Source organism: Trachemys scripta, chromosome 6 (genome assembly GCF_013100865.1).
Source record: "Trachemys scripta elegans isolate TJP31775 chromosome 6, CAS_Tse_1.0, whole genome shotgun sequence".
Classification (NCBI taxonomy): Eukaryota; Metazoa; Chordata; order Testudines; family Emydidae; genus Trachemys; species Trachemys scripta.
The window spans coordinates 36,312,663-36,338,738 of NC_048303.1; the positions used below are offsets into that span (position 1 = coordinate 36,312,663).

General features: G+C 37.8%; 1 protein-coding gene across 5 annotated transcripts in view; it reads left to right on the plus strand.

Annotated features, from left to right (window-relative positions):
* Window positions 1–26,076, plus strand: part of IPO11 (importin 11) — a 253,163-nt gene that overhangs the window by 48,203 nt on the left and 178,884 nt on the right. For all 5 annotated transcript variants that reach the window (XM_034773322.1, XM_034773326.1, XM_034773323.1 and 2 more), the window contains exons 9-16: window positions 6,097–6,145; window positions 7,711–7,781; window positions 10,441–10,633; window positions 12,548–12,700; window positions 13,020–13,063; window positions 15,716–15,806; window positions 18,624–18,671; window positions 19,321–19,426. In XM_034773322.1, coding sequence (XP_034629213.1) covers window positions 6,097–6,145; window positions 7,711–7,781; window positions 10,441–10,633; window positions 12,548–12,700; window positions 13,020–13,063; window positions 15,716–15,806; window positions 18,624–18,671; window positions 19,321–19,426 — 755 coding nt within the window. The remainder of the gene's footprint in view (window positions 1–6,096; window positions 6,146–7,710; window positions 7,782–10,440; window positions 10,634–12,547; window positions 12,701–13,019; window positions 13,064–15,715; window positions 15,807–18,623; window positions 18,672–19,320; window positions 19,427–26,076) is intronic.

Genomic DNA, 26,076 nt, shown 5'->3' on the forward strand with positions numbered 1-26,076 from the left:
GGGCGGGGCTCCTCCCGTCCTCTTTTTTGCTTGCTGAAATATGGTAACCCTAATATAGTGAGTGTTAACCAGTAGCTCTGTTTACTACATAAGGTTTTCAGAATAGGGCCTGCAGATCTAAGCATTCATTTTTCCAGACCTGAAGAGAGAGACAGATTGTCTTTAAAATTTCAAGTATTTTCTATGATTTCAGAGCCATTGAAATATATGTAGACAGCTTCCTCCCTAAGAGGAATTCCCAGTAAACCATATATGTTCATCATTTTTTTCAGTTGTCTTTTTTTCTATTATTTTTAACTTTCTGTCTTAGTGCACAGAAGCATGGTTACTACACATTCAGCAATGTAAACCCCAGCAATATAATACCAACCAAGTATTTGACCAAACTTTCAGAATGTTATTTCTTGTTAGCAAGTAGGATTGTGCCCTTCTATATGTTATCCTCCTGCAGTCACCTTACACATCTCAGACATACTTCAAAATTAAGAGATACCAGATCTAGTGGATAAGGGAGTCTCCAGTACTATTCAAAGAAGGGCTGCCAAATTACATAATTAGTAAATGCATTTTTGCTAAAATATAGCAAATTTTGTAAGGCTACGCTGTCCTAAATCCTACCCCAGTGTTTAAGACAAGGGATCTTACCATTTCCATAAGGTATGTTTCACTCACATAACTTAGTGAGTGTGTAGCTCCTATCAGACTTCTCGTACAATAGGAAGAAGCCTTGCCAAATAAACTGTGGGATATAAAAACAGATTTTTCTTTTGTGATTATAAAGATGTGTTCCTGCTGCTTTCCATAATTCAGTAATTAATGGACAGAGCTACCAATTATATAACAGTATGTCCTTACAATCACAGCCTCTTCATCATAGTATCAAGAACTCTTTTATGACTGTATGAAATGAATGCTCAGTATTTACACAGTCTCCTAGAGTTTGCTTTGTGGATTGGCTTGACATTTCTGAGGGAATAACATTTAAGGCCCTGTTCCAACAAAGTATTCTAACACATGGTTAAGAGTTATTCTGGATGAGGACCTTAACAACAACAAAAAAACTACTTTGTTTTAAAGCTTAAAGTCCATATGTATTAAAAAAATCTCTAAGTTTGAAGAAGTCCCCCTTTCTCTAGTATAGGATTTTTTAAAAAAGAAATTGTGTTTAGTTGGCCATGTTAATATATTTAAGTTTGGGACTTTACATTTGGTATTTGGGTCTCATTCGGCACAGTATTCCTGCAATTACATATAGCCTTTATTCTAAATTTGGTGCTTTTTTTTGGTAACCAGGAGGATGCACTATATTTTTACACATTTATTTAAGCAATTACAGCTTGACTTACATTTATTCAGATTATTAATTTTTAATTTTTAAAATTATATTAGAAAATGGTTAATAATGCGTTCGTTTACTATATTCTTTAAGGTTTTGAGGACTAGTAGATCTCGTTCTCTCACACTTAGTTTTTATTTATAGATTGGAAGAAGAAAATAAGTTTTTCTGCTTCAACTCCCACATCATTTTCTTAGTTTTGAATGAATAGTCATTTAACTGAACTAGCTGAATAAACTGAAATGATAAAGTACTCTCTCTACACCTACTGCTGTCAAAAGCTGGTTCAGCACTTCAATGGATCCTGGTTCCAGGTGCTCAATCAGTGACTTCCACCAAGTCACTGGTTTGGCTTTTTAAAAAACTTGGTAGTCAACATGTGATCAGTAGTTCTCTGTCAAATTGAGAGGGCGTATCTAGTGAAGTCCTGCAGAATCAGTCCTGGTTTGGGACTATTCAATATTTTCATTAATGACTTGGATGTTGGAGTAGAAAGTATGTTTGTAAAATCTGCAGATGACAGCAACCTAGAAGCGGTTGCAAGCATTTTGGAGTACAGATTTAAAATTCAAAATGACCTCGACAAATTGGAGAACTGATCTGAGTTCAACAAGATGAAATTAAATAAAGACAAGTGCAAAGTATTTCACTTAGAAAGGAAAATTCAAATGTACAACTACAAAATGGGGAATAGGTGGTAGTACTGTTGAAAAGGATCTGGGGGTTATAGTGGACCATAAACTGAATGAGAATCGTCAGTGTGATGCAGCTGCAAAAAAGGCAAATATGATTCTGGGGTGTATTAACAGGAATGTTTTATGTAAGACACAGGAGGTAATTGTCTTGCTCTATTTGGCACTGGTGAGGCCCTAGTTGGAGTACCCAGTTCAATACTAGGCACCATAATTTAGGAAAGATGTGAACAAATTGGAGTGAGTCCATGTAAGGACCTGGAGATTAGAACCCAGGTCTGCAGAGCCTGGAGCAGCTGATATTCCCACAATACCACTAGGAGGCCTTACAGAGGTACATCCAGGGAGCAGTGTTGAGAATAGGCACAGGAAGTACCGCCCAAGAGACCTAAAGTGACAGTACCCTGAGGTCCTCTGATTAAAGAATATAATGAATATCCTAATGACGGAACAATAAAGAAAAGGACAATATACAGTCATATGAGTGAATTATTTAAGTTGAATTTACATACACAATCAAGAGAACACATTTTCAGCAGCAATTAAATGAGCAGAACAGTATAAAGGAAATTAAAGACCTGGGCCTCAGGTAAAGCATCATGAACTGGGTAGGATCTTGCTGTTGTGGCCTCAGAGATGGATGTTTTTTCTTTTAGAGTGTACAGAACCTCTATTGTCAACACTACATTAAGAAGATAGATCTCCACTACAATGCAGGAATTCTAGAACAGTCTTTTCTCAACACACTATAAAACAGACTAAAGAGCTACCTAGGAATTCTCATGTGCTTGTAACAAGGAGACTTCTCTAAATGTCATAGCAGACTGTATACTGAATCATTAATCTTTATAAAGCTCGTCATCTTGTTTTTGCTGTCGATTATATTTTTGAGATGTAGAATGCCTGTGTTAAAAACGAATAGTCAGGTGTTTTTAGAAATTCTGTGTTTGCATACTTCTGTAAAAAGGAAATGGATGATTTGTACCTGTTGTGGTTTTCTATTTCTATTATCTTTACACACAGTGTATATATAAGTGAACATTAATTGGGTATATATTTTAAGTTCTGGTGTTTGCAGTATACAATTTGAACTCAAACTGGCCCAACAATTTTTAGTAGTCGTAAATACTTATATTAGGGTAACACCCAAACCTTTGACTTGGTGGTCCCTTTCTCCTCGGAGCTACAGGGTTATGAGCACTCGTGCGACATTGTGGACCTAACTAAGATATCCAAAAGCAAATTATTACTTTCCAGCTGTGCCCATCCTGTGATGGCACTGTCTGCCAGTAATTAAAGAACTTGGTGTGCCTTCTAACTGGGGAGAAGCATGTTCCTGAGCACTGTATGCAAGTTCCTGTATACAAAGCTGCTTTAAACTTCACCTCATAAAAGTTGCTGCCAGGGTTTTTGTTCTTAGACATCTATCTGGCTGAGAACTAGGTACTGGGTCCCTATTGTGTTCTGTTTGTCTGGAATGAGTAGCAAGACAAGCTCCATGCCCAGAGAAAGCTCAGTATGCAGGGATTCCATTAAATTGTCTTGTGCTATTGAGTCTGATGCTGAGACCCGTGTTGAGCCACACACTTTAGGAACCCTTCGTGTTCCATAAAACCAACATTATGTAATCAGGAGATTGGCTCATGCTTCACTGGCACGCCCTTTGAGTCCTTGGAAGACTCCGTTTTTCAGCAATGTTCTTCCTTCTCTGAGCCAAGGAAGAAAAAAGAAACAGAGCCATGGATGCCTTGGGACACAGTGGGAGGCCATTGTGCCCCAAAACATCAATCACTATCACCACAGATGACAAAATTAGTTTAAAAGGGACACTTCAGTGGCCATGTTCCAGCTTTATCCACCATCAGAGCATTGCCACCCAAACCTGTTGATCCGTGTGGTCTGGGTTGGTAGATATCCTGTTCTCATTGAGCCAATTTAGTGGTTTGAGTGCCTGGATAAGCGCATGGAACCAGAGTTTGTTGAAGGGCAAAACCAGCTTTTGACAGCAGTAGCTTCTTCCACAGGTGCAGAGAGAGTATTTTCTTAATTTCAGTTTATTCAATTAGTTCAGTTCAATCACTAGTTAATTTAAAATTAAGAAACAAAATGAGAGTTGAAAAAGCAGGAAAGCTTGTTTTTCTCTTCCAAAGTATGACTAAAAACTAGATGTGAGAGGATGAGATCTACTAGTTTTAAAATCTTTAAGGACATGCTGACTAGGAACAATCACTTCAATTCACTGCAGATATTACTTCCTTTGTTTAATAAATCAGATAGTTTTAAATGCAGAACATGTTTTGATATTTACTTTGTGTGTGTGTGTGTGTGTATCCAGAACATTTTAGGTAGTTTTATTAACTAATAACAAAACAATTTTTAGATATTGTTTTTGTGCATTTTAAATTGAATTTGAATTTCCATCCCAAAAGAGCTTGACACAAATAGCAAGTAAAAAATTTATCTAATGAACAAGAAATGCATCATTTGCCATTTTCTAACACGATTAAAATTAGTAAATAAGAATCTGAATAAATGTAAGTTAAGCTACGATATTGATTAAATAAATGGTTATCTAAAAGAAGCACCAGATTTTGTGTAAAGGTGATATTTAGTTGCAAATCAGCATGTTTTAATGGTTATCAACCAATAAGAATCAACCTTTCTTTAGGAAAATAACTTAAAAGTACAAATGCAAAACATGAGTAAATTGATCATTTAAATCAAGGTTAGCTGCTTGCTGATTTAAATCAATCCTCCTGATATTTATTTTTGGCAAGAAGCCAGCAGGTAGGCATAATCAAATCCATTGAAAATAGGATTCCTGATTGAACTGACATTTCATACAAATAGTTGAATTCCCTCTGATTATTCATTACTTGATCTATACTGCATCTTCAGAGCCTCTCACTGTTTCTGAAAGAACCATTTCAAATGACATCTTTTTGTGGTATTTTTGCACTTGTCTTATTAGATTTAGAATTCCGGAATCTTTGAAACCTGAAGAACAGTTTATTTAAGTAGTTGATGTGTAATTATAAACTGTGTAATTTTATGAGCAACAGCTAGAGAAACTGTCCAATTACTTTAATAAATATGTTTATAGGTGCTCATACTTTAATGGGTGAAAATAACCATTCATTTTATAAGTGCTTATCAAGCTTATATCTGGCTTATGTTTATTTTGCAGTATCAGTATTTGGGCTAGTCATTTGCTCAGTGCTACATACCCATTTATCAATGTGTATGATATCTCTCATTAATGCTGTGAATGCTAAGGTGCAACCGCTCGTGATGGAGAAATTTCTTATGATTTTGGATTTCATAAGAGTATATTAGACACACTCTATTGGTGGAATGAATTATGTATAAATTGGCAATGGAGTGAGCTACTCTGCCAGGTCACAGGACATATTTTTATTTTCAGGGGTCATAACACCTACAGTAATTTTGCTTCTAAGCACTTAGAATCTCAGTGTAATGTTTCTTTATGACTTAAGTTTATTGAAGTGCTTAGCCTGAGACTGATGTAATGTTAAATAAATGTCTAATTTCTTTCTATCACTAAGGCAACATTTTTTACTCATAAATAACCACAGGATTTAGCCATAGCTTCATGATTAAGTATGATTTACTGAAATTTCATTCACTGGAGAAAACCCTCACCTCTTGTTTTCAATAAAGTGTTAGCTTACAAAGGGAGAGGTTCAAAGGGGGAAGATCGTCATTATTAGTAGTTCTACAGCAGCGATTTTGTTATTTTCCTTGAGAAATGATTGGATTGTGAATGAAAAATAGTTAAAAATACACAATTTTCTTTTGATCATATAAAATATATAATTCAGATAGAAAAATCTACTTTCATTATATTTGTATTTAATTTTTCTAACAGTAATGAAGTAATGTAGGGAATGATTTTAAACTCTGCAATTGCTTCTGAACTGACTTCTCAGTTTGATGGATCTTTAGTGAAATCCTATATCTTTTGTATGCAAATAATACTTTTCCTCCCTGCATACAGTCCACAATGGGCTTCACTTTTTAAAGAAATGTGACTTTGATATTTTTCAGGGATTTCTACATGCAGTATTTGAGCGACTAAAACAGTTTCTGGAATGTAGTAAGTACTTTTCTCAAGCATGCTGTCCTCTTCTGGTACATTAATAATATTAAGATTCCCCCTACCTCTAATATTTAAACAAATAGTTGGTGTCAAAGGCATTTTGACATTTTCTCATGAATACAAAACTGTGTATTTCAATGCACTTCTCAATCCTAGTGTACAGAAAAGATGTTCAGTAATAATACAGATCTTAATTTTGGGTGCCAAATAACCAAAGTCCTCTTGCCAAAAAAAAAAAAAAAGAGAGAGAGAAAAGAAGAGATTTAGTCAAGAATTAATAGTAATATTAGTAAAAAGGCAATATCTCCCATATAAACCGCAGAACAAAGAGGAAACATACGAAAAAAAAAAGTTACGTACATGGAATGTAAAAAGAAACTAAGCCATCTTAAGCTTTTCCTTCGAAGGTGCCAGGGATGAGTTTTGAAAAATGTCAAAGGGGAGAGAATTTGTGATTACTGCCTCCAATTTTATCATGAAACAGTCAGTAGTTTTAATCTCAAATTTCATTTACTGTGACAGGAAATATTGTGACGGATGTTTTTTTCAGGTACATTTGTCCAAATGCATTTGTGGTTCATTTAGTCCAATATCCTGTCTATGACAATGTCAGTACCAGATGCTTCAGAGGAAGGTACAAGAAACCTTGTAGGGGACAATTAGAGAACAATCTACCTATAGGGAAAGTTTATTCCTGACATTTGGTTAATGATTAGCTTATGCTTTGAAACATGAGTGTTTAATATATCTTTTGATTTTTAGCCTGTCCGATCTAGCAGTGAACGTTCTTATGTAGATATCTCTATATATGTAGCTTATTAAGACCTTGGCATACATGATAGCTTGTGGCAATGGGTTCCATAGGTTCATTGTGTCTTGTGTGCTTTTTAAAAATCCATTTACTTTTACTAGTTTTAAAATTTGTTGCTTTTCAGTTTCATTGGATGATGCTGTTTTTCTTAAGTGGGTAAATTATCACAGAGTTTACCTTTACTATACGATTCATTGTGTCTCATATACCTCTACTGTGTCTTCCTTAAAGAGTCCCAGTCTTATCATTGTATATTTATACAGAAATGTCTCTGTGCCTTTAATCGTTTTTGTAATCAGTCTTTGAATCCATTCTGTTTTGGCTATATCTTTTTGAAATAAGGCAACCAGAAATGAACATAGTATTCCATGCCCAGGGTGTGCCATGGATTTTTAATAATGGCATTATCAACTTGTAAGTGTTTTCTATCCCCTTCCTTGTCCCTCCTAGCAGTCGTTTGCTTTTATGACAGCTTTTTCACAGAGCAGTCCATAATGATGATCATGTTCTTTCCTGAGTTTTTATAGCTAATTTAGAAGTAGCTGTATGCCCAGTATTTGGGTCCTTGCATTTGTCAGCACTGAATTTCATCTGCGATAGTGCTACTTGTTCACTTTGCTTTATCTGCAATTAGAAAGATATGACAGCAAGAGTGAGCTGTGTCTCCAAAGATAATTTTTCCAAATTTGGATATCATGAAATAAAGTGAAGATTAAGAAATGATGTTTGTTAAATATCTGTGATTTACCAGGTAGAAGTATAGGAACAGAAAATGTATGCAGAGACCGTCTAGAAAAGACTATTATTCTGTTCACTAAAGTGGTAAGTTTCAAGTTCACAATTCCATTACTAGAATGGAGTTTTCAATATTTTTGAATGAGTGATCCACATTAAGTTAAATATATATTCTTTAAAACTCATATGTTTTATATACTGTGAAGAAGCAGTTAATTGCAGTTCATAGCTTCACTCTCTCAAAATATAATCTTGAAAACATGTATTCCTTTAAAGAGAAGAGTATCTGCTTTATTCAGGACACGACTGTAACATACATTTAATTTTATTTTAGATAATAAAGTGTATTTCAAAAGTAAAATTTGTAGCCACTGTTTCGGGGCTTGCTCTTGATAGACATATTTTAAAAAAAGTATTGTGATATTGATCAGTGTAGGAGGTTAATATAAGAGATTGTTTACAGTTTTCCAGTCTTCTTTATTAAACATCTGGACTCACTTGAAAATGTGGGTTGTGAGTAAAAAATAAGAACAATCATGATCATATTAAGTAAGTGACTGTTCTTGATTAATTTACTTAAAAACAAACAAACAAACAAAAAACAACCCATACTGTTCAGCTGCAATTTAGTATTTTAGGTCTGCACAAGGAGTTCGTGCTTATGCCAGAAGACAGTTTTAGTAGATTTAGGTGCATCATCTTTCAGACATGCAACACCTCTAACACTCCCAGTGTTTGAGGATTCCATCTTCTGGCCCATATGACTTCTTACTTAAACATGGAGCCTGATTATCAGCGGTGCCAAGCACTTGCAGTTCCAATTGAAGTCAAGCTACAGGCACTCAGTACCTCTGAAAATTAGGCCAATAGTTCTTTGATGTCTCCTGCAAACAAACCATTCATATATCTTTCATTCTCATTCAAACCCCAACAACCAGAGAGTACGGGGACTGTTCCCAAATCCATCTTTCATTTATTTTCTTGGTAGATGCAAAGAAGCAATTCATTCTCTTCAGACTAGCCTCCCTGAGGATTGTATGGATGTAAGCCTTTTGGGCTCAGGTGACCTTATGTGACTCAGAGACAAGGGGGTGAGGCAGTATCTTTTATTGGACCAACTTGTGTTGGTGAAAGAGACAAACTTTCAAGCTATACAGAACTCTTCTTGACTACAGAAGAGCTCTGTATACAGGGCCGGCGCTTCCATTTAGGCGACCTATGCGGTTGCCTAGGGCACTAGGATTTGGGGGGCGGCAATTCGGCGGCGGGGGAGGTCCTTCCGCGCTCCGGGTCTTCGGCGGCAATTCTGTGTCGGGTCCTTCACTCGCTCCGGGACCCGCTGCCAAAGTGCCCTGAAGACTGGGAGTGTGGAAGGACCTCCCCACCGCAGAATTGCCGACGATGACCAGGAGCGTGGAAGGACCCCCGCCTAGGGCTCCAAAACCCCTAGCGCCGCTCCTGTCTGTATAGCTCGAAAGCTTGTTTCTTTCACCAACATAAGTTGGTCCAATAAAAGATACTGCCTCACCCACCTTGTTGCTCTTGTATCCTGGGACCAAAACAGTTACAAGAAAACTGCAAACAATATTTATGACTCAGTCATTTTTGGAGTGCTAAAGAAATTTGAAGGAACTGAAGAGAAAATGCTAGAGTAATGGCCAGGAAACTAGGTAACTTAGAACACTTCAGAATTTTAATCCTTATGGAGTCAAAGGCTTCATGGAAGAAAACATAACCTGTATACTGCAGGGGAGAAGACTATACACGAACAAAGCCTGATCCATATAGGAAACTAGTCTCTCTTCTTCTTTTGTCTCTTCCCCTATTGTGCTTATCTTTCTTGGTTTCCTGTGATCTTTAACTCTGAATAAACTTGCTACAGATAGAAAATGAATGAAAGTCTAATCTTGTGCTGAGATTGAGTTTGTTGAAAGCACATTTAGAGTGCAGTAGCAGAGACAGCACTGAACAAATTGAGTTGGAAGACTTTTAACTTTCCCTATTCAAGTAGACAACTTCCATTGCTGCCGCTTACAAAGCATTTCAGAGTAGAGAATGATTACAGTCACTAATAGGGCTTATGCAAGCCTTTTGTTAACAGGCCCAGCCTTTGGCCCTGCAAAGAAGAATCAGATTTCATTTTAAAAAGTTCCCAACCTTGCAGAGACACCTTTGAAAATACATAGTTTAAAATGGTTTATATAACTAATTGCTAAGTTTTAAAGGAACAAATGCCTGGACTGGAGTGGGGGAAAGAAACTGAAGATCCCTTTGTTCGCACCTTTTTTACACAAAAAATTATTCAGTTATAATGGAAGTAAATGTTCAGTACTTTAAATATGGTTGGAAATAGGTATGAATCGTGGATTACTAATAAGAATATTGTTAATTTGGGGGCTATCTTTTTTCTTGTTTTAGGGAAAATCAGTTCTTACATCTGTGAATTGTTACTTAGCAATAATAAAGCACTGAATAGTTGAAAAAGTACATGGTTCCTTAAACTCTCATCCTTATTAACAAAACATTGCTTTGGAAATGAGAATTAGAACACCAACAGATAAAATGAATGAATCAGTAAGCACCATAAAGGTGATTTTGTTTTAATTTAATTTTTGTGGCCAACTGTTGTTAGATTTGCATATTACATAAATGTGCTCCTGTTTTTGCAAGATGGTTTATGAAAGTCCTTTGTGCACATAAAATGTGTATGAATTAAGTCATATGTTTTTCTTCCCTCACTTTTTAGCTTTTGGACTTCCTGGACCAACATCCTTTTTCATTCACCCCTCTGATTCAGAGATCATTGGAGTTTGCTGTAAGCTATGTTTTCACAGAGGCTGGTGAAGGAGTTGCTTTTGAGCGATTCATTGTCCAGTGCATGAATTTCATTAAGATGATTGTAAAAAATTATGCTTACAAGCCATCAAAACGTTTCGAAGGTACTGCTGCTTTTTCCTCAGCATGTTTTCCCATTCTTGGGGGGGGGGGAGCTTGCCAGTTGTGACACAACACTAACTTCAAACATTTTTTTAAAAGGCTTTTAAAAAGGTGTTTAAAATGCTTAATATTGTACTAGTTAACATGATCGTATACTAAATATTGCATATTGTTAATATTTTAACTTTAAAAATCAAGCTTTAGGAAAGAATCTCCAAATCGTTCTATAATTACCACTTAAATCCATAAGAAACATGCAACAAAACAACTTTCCCACATAGAAATACAGAGAAATTACTTACTGCTTTGGCTTTCATTAACCATATAAAATAAAGAGCCCATGTTTAGTTCAAGGGCCAAGTTAATTTATGGTTATTCAAACTCAAGCTACAGAATCAAAGTAAAAGTTTCAGCATGCTGTTGAATGCAATGAATTTTTCTGCAATTCTGACTCTATGGTTGATTCACAAGAGGCTGGCTCTAGCTAAATATTTTTGAATCTAATACATGGATAATTACAATTACTTTCTTTAGTGTTGAAACACATCTGTCTATAGATATTACTTAATTTTAGTTTTAGTTTCATGTTTGCGTATGATGAGACATCAGCATCTAATTGGATTCAGAAAAAAAGTATATAATTTTCCTTTCCAAATTAAAATAATCCAGTCATTTTTTAAGAGGTTCAGAAATTCTGATGATTTTAATTCAGATTATCAAATCCAGTACTTAAAAATATGTTGCAGGAAGAACTGCAGATCTTCAATTGTTATTTGATATTTTTGTACCAGGTATTAGAATGTCAATGAACAAATTGTAACATATTTGGATTATAATGAACAGAATTAACTGCTACTTGCAGTTCCATAATTATGATTTACTTTTTGGAATTAAAGGAGGAGTCAGAATGCTTTATGTATGAAGAATACATTGTATCCTGCTAAAAATTACAGCACTTACTCTTTGGGTACCAGATGAATTTTCTGAGAATTTGAAAGTAAAGCTGTTACTTAGTTTGGACTAAAATTAGTTTAAAAAATTGGTTCTTTAAGAAATTTAGCATCTTGTCAGGCCATTTTTATGTTTTTTTCCGATCCCCAAAGTTTTTCACAAAGGAGTGCCAGAGAATACCATATGACCTTGATAGCTCTGATGTCCACCTTCTGAGGTTATTTGAAGGGAGCTGCCTCTATTTCTTCCCCATCAGACTCACCTTGCAACCTTGTCAGGCCATTTTTATGTCCTGAATGATCACATGTGGTTGAAATTCACTGAAAGCTCATGACTTGGTACAATTCAATAATTATTTTAGGCTTAATGGTCATTTTTAGTGTTTATTCTTCATAACTGAAAATTTCATTTTTATCAAAGATGAAGGATAATTTTCTTCTTCTGAGAATTCCACAATGAACTGCCCTCTTTCACAATAGCTGTCATTTTGTATTATTCTCAGTGATAATGTAGCTGTAAGGGTACCCACTAACAAAAATGCCCTCTTTCAGAATGGCCACAATCTTCTAGTGGTTGTTTCCAATCAGAGTGGAGCCAAGCTGATTCAGAGAATATGGTTGCTCCTGACAGGATAGGATGACACAATCTTTCCTGAGGGTAGAATCTTTCAGTTATGAAGAACAACAACAAAAAAGACTATTAATCCGAATAATTTAATTAACATCAGAAAGTGAGCAGTCAAGACTTATTTTATGAGGCATCATTTTCACCAGTTTTTTCAGCTAATAGAACAATCTTACTTGCTAAACTGTTTAGGTGCTTTATAAGAAAGTGTCTTAAAGTCAATATGGAGGTGTTCCTTTCACTATGAGAGTCTTCTGTCTAGCATTTTCTTTCTTTATTGATTAATAGGATTCTAGTATAACGTTAAGTCATGGACTAGTAACAGTGTATTACTATTACAGATAGCAGTCCTGAAACTCTTGAAGCACATAAGATAAAGACATCATTCTTCACTTACCCAACATTAATGGAGATATGTAGGAGATTAGTCTCTCACTATTTCCTGCTAACAGAGGAAGAATTGACAATGTGGGAAGAGGACCCAGAAGGCTTCAGTAAGAAATTACTCTGTATTTTCATCTAATTTTATTAAGATATTTAATAGTACCTGTTCCCTTTTCACAGTGCATCCAAAAAATGCCCATTGTAAGATCCACAGGAGAAAGTGACTGGCATTTTTATTTGTACAGTCTTGTATAGAGAGATTACATTCTCAGGATTCTCTTCATAACCCGAGATGTGCAGTAACTCATGTTTACCTATCCATGATGTTTTCATACTGATTAAATGAGTAACTAATATTGTTTAAAATCATAACTAAAGTATTCACTGTATTTTTATGTAATGTTTTCTTGTTTTCTTTATGGACTCTAGCTGTAGAGGAGACAGGAGGAGATTCTTGGAAATACAGTCTCAGGGTAAGTATTTCAGTTTGAATGAAACAAGATTAATTAAAAAGAAAAGGGGTTCTTCACGCCTTTGCTGAGTGGCCTGTAGCCCAAAGGCGTGACATTTATTAAAAAAGTATAAACCAACATTTGCAGAAGAATGTGAACTTATAATACTACAGATTGAAGTTCACAGTAACTATTTGAATTTGTGTTAAGATATTGACTAATGTTTAATCTTAAATACACTGGAAAGTAAATGTGCAGTGTGCTATGGTAAAAGAGGCGGAGTTCATATTCTATACAGTACTTTAAAAATATTGAGTGAGTGAAGGTAATTTCTTTATAATATTTTTCATGTTTTATGTAAAAATTCTAGGTAAGAGACCTATCTTTCTCTGCTCTGTAGGATGTTTAGCACATCCTTGAGTATTGTAAAATAAATATTAAATAAAGATTCCTGAGATTCTTTGGCGTAACATTTTCAAGCGTTACATTTTAAAAATCAAACTATTGTAACAACAAGATCAGAGGAAGAAGATACATGTATTTAAAAACCAACCCCCCCTACAGAATGTAACATTTCCATGGGTCAGCATCCATAGCTTTCAAAGGCGTATTCTTTGAGTTCAAAAGCATGATATAGAAAAGGCATAATATAGAGCATACGTCAAGGGTTGCATATGCTGACGTGGAGGACAAAAGAGCATACACTGTGTCCGTTGACACCTATTGTATAAAACAAACTAATTAACAAAAAAGAACAGAAACTGTGTGTGTATGTGTATGTTACACACACACACATGTTTTTCTATATATTTTTTCCTTAAGCTTATTGGTTTATATACATAACACACTTGAGCAAATCAAGTCAGAGAATTTAAGCAAACTTTATTTAATGTTTGTATCATGCTGAAAGATGTGCCAGATTCCTTACAAAACAGAGAGAAAGCTCTGCTCTATAAAGTATACAGTCTAGATCAAAACATGAAATAAAACTGATGGTGATTAGAAACATAAAGGGCTAAGGAATGGGAGTAGGGCACAGTTACATTATTAAGATTACACATTAATTTAGATTAGTTACATACATTTTGTGACTGTTTAGTGGAGGCTTTTAGTGGTATTTTTCCTGCCTCCTCAACATCAGCTCTTGGCTGATTCTGGAGTTAGTATGCCTGTTTAACAGTCCTTTCCTAGGTCAAAAAGACCAATATGTGGAACAAGCACACCAAACAAAAATATTAGGTTTACTTGCCCTTCTTCAAAGAGAGATTCCATAGCTTCTCTGGCTTCCTCCAACACTCCTTTTTCTGGGGAGAGGGCCGGATTTATATATACCTGTCTTCCAGCATGCCTTATGCAGTTCTGGATTACAGTTGGCTGCTAGGAAACGGCTTTCCCAGAAATCCCACTTTATTAAGGGAAGTTTCAATCCATGCTGCTCTTTGAACTCCAGTTTTGGGTACTACACTTAGGAGCCTGGATATTCATGCATAACTCAGAATACTTCCTCCGGGACCTCTACTCTGTTTTCCTAGAAAGGAAGAGAATTGAATTAGATTGTTTTTAGAATGAGGGCTGCAAAGAGCTCTTTTTGGTCCCTCCCTAAACAGTTCTGCCCTGTTCTTCTTCAATTCATTGTTTTGTTTACCCTTCTCCTTCCCCCTCAGTTGACTTTGGTTGTACAAATGAGAGCAGCATGTTGTTTCAAGAACAGATATTCCATTTTCATTGATCACTTAATACTGGCATTCAGGACTTGCTACTCAATCCTGTGCATGCAGGGATGTACTCTGTGTTTTTTATTGGAGTCCAAAATACACTAAAAGAGGCAGCTTATATCTCTATGTATGTAACGTTTTACTAATACCTTGTTTCCCTCTATTTCAATTTAAATATATACACAACACTAAAATTGCAAAGTCTTTTTTTTAAATTGCTTTGAGAATTGGGATTATCCTATTCTCCCCCCCCCCCCCCCCCAGTGCTCACCACATTGTATTAGAAATTCTTGTGTATCACCTCCATTCTTATTTGCAGTCATATAACATTCATGTGATATTGACAGCAATTCCTTGTACATGGGAAAAGAAAAATGTTTGTATATTGTTAGCTGTCTTTTAATGCATTTTAATAATTGGAAAGAAGGAGCAGGAGCCTCTTTGTGATCAGCCAACTCTCTCCACAGACTAGCAGTAATCTATAGACCACAGTTTAAGAGCCATTTGGGTAAAGTTCTACTGTATGCAAGACATTAGTAACAAAGAACTGAAATATACACCAAGTGAAAATAGAGCAGAGAGACTTGAAGAATACATTTTGGGTAGCTTTGTTAAATATTGGAAATATAGCATAAAGGTGTAATTTGTTCATTATGCATGCTATAGGAATAAAAATTGGCTAATTAAATTTATCTCAGTTATTTTCTGATTTATTTAGTAACTGATCAGCAAACTTAGAATGTAAACCTTACATTGTGAATGTGATACTACTGCATCAAAATCTTGCTCTAATTGAACATGCCGTATTGTGACAAAATCACTTTCAGAAAGTTGTAGTGCTGCAGTGTTTTCCTTATGAGGTATTTAGTAGTTTAAATGTATTTATTTTACTGTATATTAAAACTGGGCTAGACTTGTCTTATTTAGGTTTTATAACAGATTTGTTTTACTTTTTCAGCCATGCACAGAGGTTCTTTTTATTGATATTTTCCATGAATATAATCAAACCCTTACTCCTGTGCTTTTAGAAATGGTTCACAGTCTACAAGGTAAGATTTTAAAACTGTTTTTAAGATACTGGAATTACTATGCTACTTCACTTTGTGCAGACTGTATATTAATCCTAATGTTTATGTATTTGTGAAATCTAAATTTGTATGCTAAAATATTTCCCCCTATCTTTCAAATAATTGTAAATGATATTGGAGATGTTTTGTAAGTATATTGTGATGAAAATGAAGGGTATACTTACAGAAAGGAAATATTATGAATTTTTGTTTTCATGGACCTAGAGTGTATGGTGTCTTTAATAACTATATAGACAAGATAGGGTTTCAGGGCTGAAAAGGAGGTTATTCAGTGTTTATGGTTAGATTTCTTTAGCTGGGGCAAAAATTGGAGCAAGGTCTGTTCTTTAGTGAGGATTTAGAACTCATAGGATTTTCTACGAGTTGCTGAGCACCTTCATAAGTCCCGTAAGTCATTTTACAAGGAGCTTACCAAGAAGTCCTTGATTTGTTTAAACTCTCCGGAAGAGTTTATGATGTGTCTGACATCACTGCAGAAGCCACAGAATATACTTTTAGGAGATGATGCCAAAGCTTTTCAGTCATCCCAGACGTTCTAGGTGACGTGAAGAATCTTTGGTTAGAAAAGATCAATCCTTTTCAATTAGACAGAGGTTCTCTTGGCCAAGCTGAAGATAACCAGGAATGCAGCTCAGTCTCTGAGTTTTACAGTCAACCTAAAGGCGTTAGCAGGCCTCACCATACTTTTCATGATGGTAACCTTTGTTTTTACTCCGTGTACCCTGTTGTCCCCATAGTGTGCATCACAGTTTATTGAAGAGATTCTTGTGGATCATCTCCATTCTTATTTGCAGTCAAAAAACATGCATGTGATATTCACAATAATTCCTTATGGCACATAGAAAAAGAAAAATGTTTGTATATGGTTAGCTGTCTTTCAGTGCCATTTAACAGTTGGAAAGGAGGAGCAGGAGCCTCTTTGTGATCAACCAGCTCTCTCCTCAGACTAGCAGTGATCCATAGACCACAGTTTAAGAGTCTGTAGACCTGTCTACTCTGTAGATCCATGCAATCAGTTGTCTTAGTGTAGTCAGGCATCAAGACATTTTAATGGATGATTGCAGAAGTTGGGCCTTAGTGCTGCTGTTTGCTAGCTCTATCTGCTTCATTCCTAGCCAAGCACAGATTTTGAGAGATGTACCGTAAAACTCTAAAATCAATTTTCACAACCCAATTACTTTTTATTTCCCACTTCTTGGGGAATTAACACATCTTTCTTTCTCCTTGGCTTGGTATTTCATTATGTTGGATTGATAGGTTTTGAAGATTGTGAAAGGGCTGCACTCTTTACTACAGATAGGTTAACTCAGTTTCTACTGACATAGTTTTGTTCTTAAACCTAGCGACAATGCCCATTGTGAGATTTCCTGCAGACTGATCTTATTTGCCATAGAAAATAACAACAAATGTCACTAGTTCTGCTTCCAAGCAGGAAGTTGTGAAAGAGTATCAATGGACTCTTTCCTGAAAGACTAGAGTTTAATAGTGAGGAGATGTCTGTCAGCATTTTCTCTGTTTTTTTCCGATCCCCAAAGTTTTTCACAAAAGAATGCCAGAGAATACCATATGACCTTGATAGGTCTGATGTCCACCTTCTGATGTTATTTGAAGGGAGCTGCCTCTATTTCTTCCCCATCAGACTCACCTTGCAACCTGGATCAGTGTCCAAAACTATGTTATGGATTTTTATGATATATTTTGAATCTGTACCTAGAGACCTTGGATATTTAAGATCTGTGATTGTTTGGATGCTTTGGTTCTGTAGGAATTACAGGTTTCTAGCGTGGAGGTGGCAGAATTAGACTCCCTTAAGGTAAAAATCTGGAAATGTTCGTCACTCCTCTGCCAAAAGCTTTTTTTGAGTTCCCAAAGTAGGGACTCCACATTATTATCTGTAAATACACTTGAAATTGTGAGGTCTCAAGTGTTGTTAGCATGGGAATGATCATTGCCGAAATTGTTTATGGCATAAAAAGTCAAAATTAAATGTTTAAATTGTTAGAACTTTATTATATTTAATTATATAACAAACAGTTTTATGTAATGTGTAGAAGTAACCAGATGGTCACTTTTTCTGCAAAAAGTCATTACTTGATAGCCATTCTTTACCGATTCCTATTTTTTTCCAGAGTTTTTTTACTTACTTACATTTATGAGTACTCTATAGCTGCATATTTTATGATAAATGTAATTAAGTACAACTGCCAAGGCAACAAAGTATGGTACAATAAGGATTTGAATTTCCTTTGCTTTCTTCAATGAACATATTGTAGATACTTTTCAATCAAAAATTCAGTATTTCAGTAAGGCACAGGAATATTCTTGATATGCAGTATGTTCTCTTAATCAGAATGGGTCCTCTCTTAGAGGTTCGAAAAAAACAAAAGCGTCAGTTTAACAGTGCTCTACTTTTAAATACAGAATGCATTACTTTTAGGTTTGTATTTATAGAGAGGATATTTTTGATTATATTGCTATGGCTATATATTTTGATTCTTTGCTATGCACTATGTCACTGAAATATATGGCGATATACCTATCTCATAGAGCTGGAAGGGACCTTGAAAGGTCGAGTCCAGTCCCTTGCCTTCACTAGCAGGACCAAATATTGTCCCTGACCGATTCCCTCTCCCCCCCCAATCCCTAAATGGCCCCCTCAGGGATTGAACTCAGACCCCTGGGTTTAGCAGGCCAATGCTCAAACCACTGAGGGTCTTATAGTCTTTGTTTAGTTAATGCATTTTTTCTATAATTGCTTTTATTTTAACTTTATTGCAGGACCTACAAATGTGGAAGATACTAATGCTCTACTGATTAAAGATGCTGGTAAATTAAATTTCACTTTGCCTTTTAAGGAATAACGCTTGTTATGTATGTGCCTGACTTCTATAAAATGTCTGAGAAGAATTTGTGAGATGTAACTTTGACATTTTGAAAAATAATATCAAAATTATTTTCTCATAGAACTGAGTTTGAGCAGTTCAAACAGCAGAAACTATAGGCAAGAATTTTAGGAATAAGGTATTTAATAAATATAGTACTTTTCAGTACTTTTGCAAAAATTAATCCCTCAGCACTTCTGTGTGGGAAATTTCTTTCCATTTTACAAGCAAGGAAATTGAGGGCTGGACAGATGACTTGTCTAAGGCATCTGATGGAATCATTGGTTTAGAACTGTGGAGCACCTGACTCCTTTAACTGCTGTGAACACTACATGACACCCCTCTCATGAGAACTTTATTTATTTGTAACTAAAGAGAACACTGAGGGAAGTTTTGTAAGGTTTTGTCATTGTTTTACTCAAATGACTCCTTTTTTAATTTCTCAATTTTCAGAATGTAAATGTTAAATAAAAAATATTCCTTATTGCACAAAAGTGATCTGAGCATAATTTTCAAGATTTATTCAATTTCAGTTTTTAGAATTTTAACAATGTTTGACTAGAGCAAAACTTAATTTCTCTGTTTTTCTCCAGTCTACAATGCAGTTGGGCTGGCAGCTTATGAGCTATTTGACAGTGTGGATTTTGATCAGTGGTTTAAAAATCAGCTGCTAGCAGAGCTACAAGTCTCTCATAACAGGTGAGCACCCTAATCTTTCTTTGTATCTTGGCTGTTTAAGTAATTTGTTGATACAAATGTGTTAAGATGGAGTATGAAGCAAGTGCAACTCTGGTGAATATTCATTGTTTAAACATACCTGCTAAATGAGCAGAAAGGTATAAAATATTTACAGATGACTGATGTGTACACAAAAGGGTGAGCTTCCTGAAGCCCTTCACTTTTGATCTTATGCTTTTCAATACATATGTGATGGCTACTTTTGATTTTTTTGTAAAAATTAATGTATACCTTTCTTCTTTTATACATCTGAATTTTATTAAATTTTCTCAGTACAATAAATAACACCTTTAATCATTCAGCTCACTTTGAGAAAGGCAAATACCAGTGTACTGTCCTGTTTTATATTTGATCTTTGTTTAATTCAAATGCAAACTCTCCACCCTGCCCCCAATAAACTAAAGATATGGTCACAGAGATGGATTCAGTGGGGAGAAACAGTTAAGGGGGAGTGATTAATAGGAGGGTGTCACTTAAATAATATTGCTTGTGCTATTTCTGTCTGCCAGTGGTTTTCTGCCGTAATTGTCACTGTCACATTCTGGGGTGCAACTCAGATCAGTGAAAGGTTGTGTCACTGCTTATATTATAACTCTGAGTGCCCCCAAAATGCTTCTGCTACTTGTAGCTCCCAGCCTGGGACACACATGCAGCCAGCATGCACTTTGTGTTCTCTAAACTGTACAGGCGTGATTCAGTCGCTTTGGATCCAGCAGTTTGCCAGCAGTTATTCTGTTTGTTCCTTTAAAGAGACTGAATTAAACAACTTGCCACATTAACTGGAGTTAGCATTCACTTTAATTCAAACACAGCACTGTTGGTTTAGATAAATAGTAAAACAAGTTTATTAAGAAAAGAAGATAAAATTTTATGTAAGTTCAAGTATAAAAGATAAATCTAGAAATGGTTACAAGCAAAGAAAAGTGAAAACACATCTTAAAGTCTAAAAACTTAATCTAGCAAGGTGCAGGCTTTGTTCAAGATGGCTTTTCTCACCCACAGTCTTCCAGCAAGATGGTGGCTGAACCCTCCACTCCTTGATTAGGATCTCCTCCAGAAGTCCAAATGCACGGGTTCCTTTGTCCTCTTAGGTGAATGAGATAACTTGGGGTTTTCTTCCCCTTTCTTTTATAGTTCAGTGAACAGTTGAAATGTATTCTTCTGAAGGTTATCCCTCAGAGTAAAGTTTATTCAAGCTGTGAGGAAGGTGACATGGAGTCTGGTGGTGTAGGAATCTCTATGCTGTTTTTTTTCTTCTGCTGTTGTTTGCTAAAATGCAAATTGTTCTGCTTCCTGCAATCTCCTCTCCCTGCTGTCTTGATGGTCCTGTTTACTGCTTATATGTAAATTGTGGAAAACACACATTCCTTTTTTTAGGATAGATTTGTTTAACAACTTTACCATCTGGTCTTGAACATGTGCTAGTAACATCGTACAGGGGGAATTCATAATGTTACATAGAATGTTGATACATACATTTTACCATGATGTTATTGGCCAACAAGTTATTTATTTTCAAATGACACCTCAGTGCATATTTTAGGTCACGTTGTCTGCTTGTTTTGGATTTAGGAATCCAGAGATCAGGCTACCCTGAAACTGGTTAACTTACTTCCATGCTGTGCTAGTATTCATTGCTGAGGATTTACAAATATAATTCAGTTTTATACAAGGTGGAAAGTGCTTCTAATGTTACACAAAGTAAAATGTCTGTAGCTTTCTTTTCTGTAGAGTATGTTGTTTTTTTGGAGTATCTCAATGTGATAGGTTTCAGAGAAGAGCCAAGAGAATTAACAAAGGATTGGAAGACATGCCGTATGTGATAGACACAAGGAGCTCAATCTATTTATCTTAACAAAGAGAATGTTAAAGGGTGACTTCATCACATTTTATAACAGAGGTGGGCAAACTATGGCCCGCGGGACCGTCCTGCCCGGCTCTTGAGCTCCCGGCCCCTCCCCTGCTATCCCATCTCCCCTGCAGCCTCAGCTTGCTGTGCCGCCAGTGCTCTGGGTGGTGGGGCTGCGAGCGCTGGTGGCCTGCCCTGGTGCTCTAGACTGCGTGGTGGCGTGGCTGGCTCCAGCCGGGCGGCGCGGCTGCCAGTCCTGGTGCTCTGAGCGGCATGGTAAGGGAGCGGGGGGATTGGATAAGGGACAGGGGGTGCCGGGGGGCAGACAGGGAGCAGGGGCAGTTGGATAGGCATGGGAGTCCCAGGGGGCCTGTCAGAGGGTGGGGGTGTGGATAGGGGTCGGGGCAGTCAGGGGACAGGGAGCAGGGGGTGTTTGATAGGGGGATTAGGGAGGGCGCAGGGGGTGCGGTTAGGGGCCGGGGGTCAGGGGACAAGGAGCGGGGGGGTTGGATGGGTCGGGAATTCTGAGGGGGGCAGTGAGAGGGCGGGAAGTGGGAGGGGGCGGATGGGGGCAGGGTCTAGGCTGTTTGGGGAGGCACAGCCTTCCCTACCCAGCCCTCCATACAGTTTCGGAACCCCGATGTGGCCCTCAGGTCAAAAAGTTTGCCCACCCCTGTTTTATATGTATCTACATGGGGAGCAAATATTTATTAATGGGCTCTTCTATCTAGCAGACAAAGGCTAGATGGCTAGACCCATTTAGACTGGAAAAAAGGCATACATTTTTAAGTTTGGGTAATTAGCTGTTGGAACAACTTATCAAGGGTTGTGGTGGATTCTCTGTGAGTGGCAATTTTTAATTCAAGATTGGATGTTTTATGTAGAAGTCAGACTAGATAATCACAATGGTCCCTTCTAGCCTTAGAATCTATGATAGCCCTGTATCATAGAAAATGTTAACAAATTATTTAGCTACTGAATGTGTAACTTTTAAAAGAAAATTTGATTATATTAACATATAAATTATAACCGCATAGACCCTGAGTGTCCTTGTGCCCTATACCAAATGCATAAAGGGTGAAATAGGCCCTGCTGCCCCTCATTTACTTCTTACTGCTCCTGGCGGCAAAAAGGCATCCCAGCTGTGTCTGCCTCTTGATGCACTTTATATACTCATTTTTACAAAAACGGTTTACAGATGTTCTGTTTTCAAGTCCTTCCTGAAAAGGATCCAAAAGCCAGAGAAGGCTACCTCAAGTTATTTGTTAGACAAGTCTCTGTGTGACCTGCATCAGACCTGGGCAACAAGACCCCTTAGGACCAGTGAGCTCTGAATCCAGAAGTGCCCCAGTAAGCTCCAGATCATCTGCTAGCTCCTGAGACCCTACTACTTCTAACACCATCCTGACTGCAGTCTCTAGTAGGGTGAAGTGAAACATTCTTCTCCTGGTCTCCACAGATAAAGAAAGGAGCATCGCTCCTCTGAAAAGTTTAGGGACAGGTCCCCTTCTGCTGATATGACCAAAAAGAGGCTGAAATCATCTCATCACCTCCTACTCTGAGGATTTCATGGCCTGAATCGGGTGCCATTAGAATCTGTATGGAACACAGTACCAGACTCTCAGCGCAATATCTGAGATCAAGGCTTACTTCCTCTGGTACTTGCATCTCTCTCAGCACCAGTTGCCTCAGTTCTGACTACCTTGGCACTGGCCATTCCCTCACTGCGAAGAGAGAAATATTGTTAATGACATCTTCACAGAGAATAAAATTAATAGGGTCAGTGTTAGTCTCCACTACAGCCAGAGCTTACCTGCCCTAAAACAGATTAGATTCCATGACAATCCTTATCAACCAACTGCAGAATCAACCATGCACCTTAGTGAGAATGCCTGAGTCTTCTCAGGCCTACCACATTCATCATGCAGCATGCCAGACTTCACCTGCTCTGCATCCAGGGATTGGTAAGGTCTGTGTACCTAAGGTCTGCTCTCTGCCCCAGGATTCCTCACCGTGGACTAGAATGGTAATGTCCAGGTTTGGAAACACTGTCCTGTAGACCATCAGTATGGCTCTTTGTTAGTCTTTGTTTTTTATTGTGATGTTTAAATGTATTCTAACATTGTAGATAATCATGTTTCATTGTTTATTGATAATACTGCTAGCAACAGACTTATGAAGAGCAGGAGATATTCAGAGTTAATGAGTAATGAAGCAGTTTAAAGCGTGTGTGTGTGTGTGTGTGTGTGTGTGTATAAAAATATACGTAAAAATCATTAAATGTTTCATTTATGTAGTAAGTAATTTTTTCCAGAGCAGACATTTGTCAACTGACTAATAATAAATATAATAGTGGAGACTATTTTGTACAGCACTTACTTTATATGTATTGATATTTTTTAAAATTCCTGTAGGTAGGCTTGCAAAAGTTGTAGCATACTGAATCTTTCATACTGATGACCTAAGGGGGGATGAATCTAGGATAGGTCAGCTGAAACACAAAGTCATACATAGTTTGGATGTGTAGTCTGTGTAAAATGCAATTGTAAAACTTATATAGATGATTGCACTTATCTCTTAATTTTTCTTTGTTGCTGTTTCTGTGAAGCATTTTGGGAAATGGGTTATATAAAAGATTATATTTTACTAATTTTTGAGTAAGAAATATAAACAATGTTGAGGTTTAAAATCCCACAGCAAGTTCCTGATCCCTTGCTCCAGGCTTGTGTAAAAGAGTTTGGGTGGGAAGCTATCTAAGGGTATGTCTACACTACGAAATTAGGTCGATTTAATAGAAGTCAATTTTTTAGAAGTCGATTGTGTCCTCACTAAGTGCATTAAGTCGGCGGTGTGCGTCCACAGTACCAGGGCTAGCGTCGACTTTTGGAGCATTGCACTGTGGTAGCTATCCCACAGTTCCCGCAGTCTCCGTCGCGTATTGGAATTCTGGGTTGAGCTCCCAATGCCTGATGGGGCAAAAACATTGTCGCGGGTGGTTCTGGGTACATGTTGTCAGGCCCCTCTCTCTCCCTCCCTATGTGAAAGCAACGGCAAAAAATCGTTTCTTGCCTTTTTTCCTGGGTTACCCGTGCAGATGACATACCACAGCAAGCATGGAGCCCACTCAGCTCACTATCACCGTATGTCTCCAGGTTTCTGCTGGCAGACGCAGTACTGCAGTGCTACACAGCAGCATCCCCTTGCCTTGCCTTGCGGACAGCAGATGGTACAATACGACTGCTAGCCGTCATCTTCATCCCATGAGTTGTCCTGGCCGACCTCGGTTAGATTGGTCGGGGGCACCTAGGCAGACATGGGTGCTCCTGGCCGGCCTTGGTGAGGTCAGTCGGGGGCACCTGGACAAAAATGGAAATGACTCCAGGTCATTTTCGTCTTTAAGTTTCGTCTAATGGAGATTCAGTCCTGCCTGGAATATCATGCCAGCTGGAGGCTTCTGCCTCAGGCTGCTCTTCCAGTCAGCAGTACCGCGCGGTCACGCCTACCCCTTACTCCTATGGCTCATGAAGCCTGTACAGTAGTAAGGAGCAGTTCACCTATAGGCTGAACAAGTGCATAATGGTGGTAGAATGTGCCTTTGGATGTTTTAAAGCTCGCTGGTGCAGTTTACTGACTCGGTTAGAGCTCAGCAAAACCAATATTCCCATTGTTATTACTGTTTGCTGTGTGCTCCACAATATCTGTGAGTGTAAGGGGGAGACGTTTATGGTGGGGTGGGAGGTTGAGGCAAATCACCAGGGCGTTTAGAAGAGCACAGCAGGGCACGCTGTGCATCAGAGAAGCTTTGAAAACCAGTTTCATGACTGGCCAGGCTACGGTGTGAAAGTTCTGTTTCTCCTTGATGAAAACCCGCCCCCTTGGTTCACTCTACTTCCCTGTAAGCCAACCGCCCTCCCCTCCCCCCTTTGATCTCCACTTGCAGAGGCAATAAAGTCATTGTTGTTTCAAATTCATGCATTATTTATTAATTCGTCACACAAATCGGGGGATAACTGCCAAAGTAGCCCGGGAGGGGTGGAGGAGGAGGGAAGCACAGGAGTGGGGTAGTTGTAGGGGCACCCCCTACAATGGCATGCAGCTCATCATAGAAGCGGCATGTCTGGGGCTCTGACTCGAGTGGCCGTTTGCCTCTCTGGTTCTTTGGTAGGCTTCACGCAGCACTGCTGCGGGTCCCTGTTATAACCTCTGTCCTTCATACCCTTGGAGATTTTTTCAAATATTCCGGCATTTCGTCTTTTGGAACGGAGTTTGGATAGCACGGATTCGTCTCCCCATACAGTGATCAGATGAAGTACCTCCCGTTCGGTCCATGCTGGAGCTCTTTTGAGATTCTGGGACTCCATGGTCACCTCTGCTGATGAGCTGTACATGGTCACCTGTGCTAATCAGCTTGCCACGCTGGCCAAACGAAATGAAATTCAAAAGTTCGCAGGGCTTTTCCTGTCTATCTGGCCAGTGCATCTGAGTTGAGAGTGCTGTCCAAAGTGGTCACAATGTAGCACTCTGGGATAGCTCCCGAAGGCCAATACTGTTGAATTGTGTCCACACTACCCCAAAGTCAACCCAGCAGGGTTGATTTCAGCGCTAATCCCCTCGTCGGGGAGGAGTACAGAAATCGATTTTAAGAGCCCTTTAAGTCGACAAAAATGGCTTTGTCGTGTGGATGGGTGTGGGGTTAAATCAATCTAACGCTGCTAAATTCGACCTAAACTCATAGGCCAGGGCTAAGTGTTTTGGAGAGAGC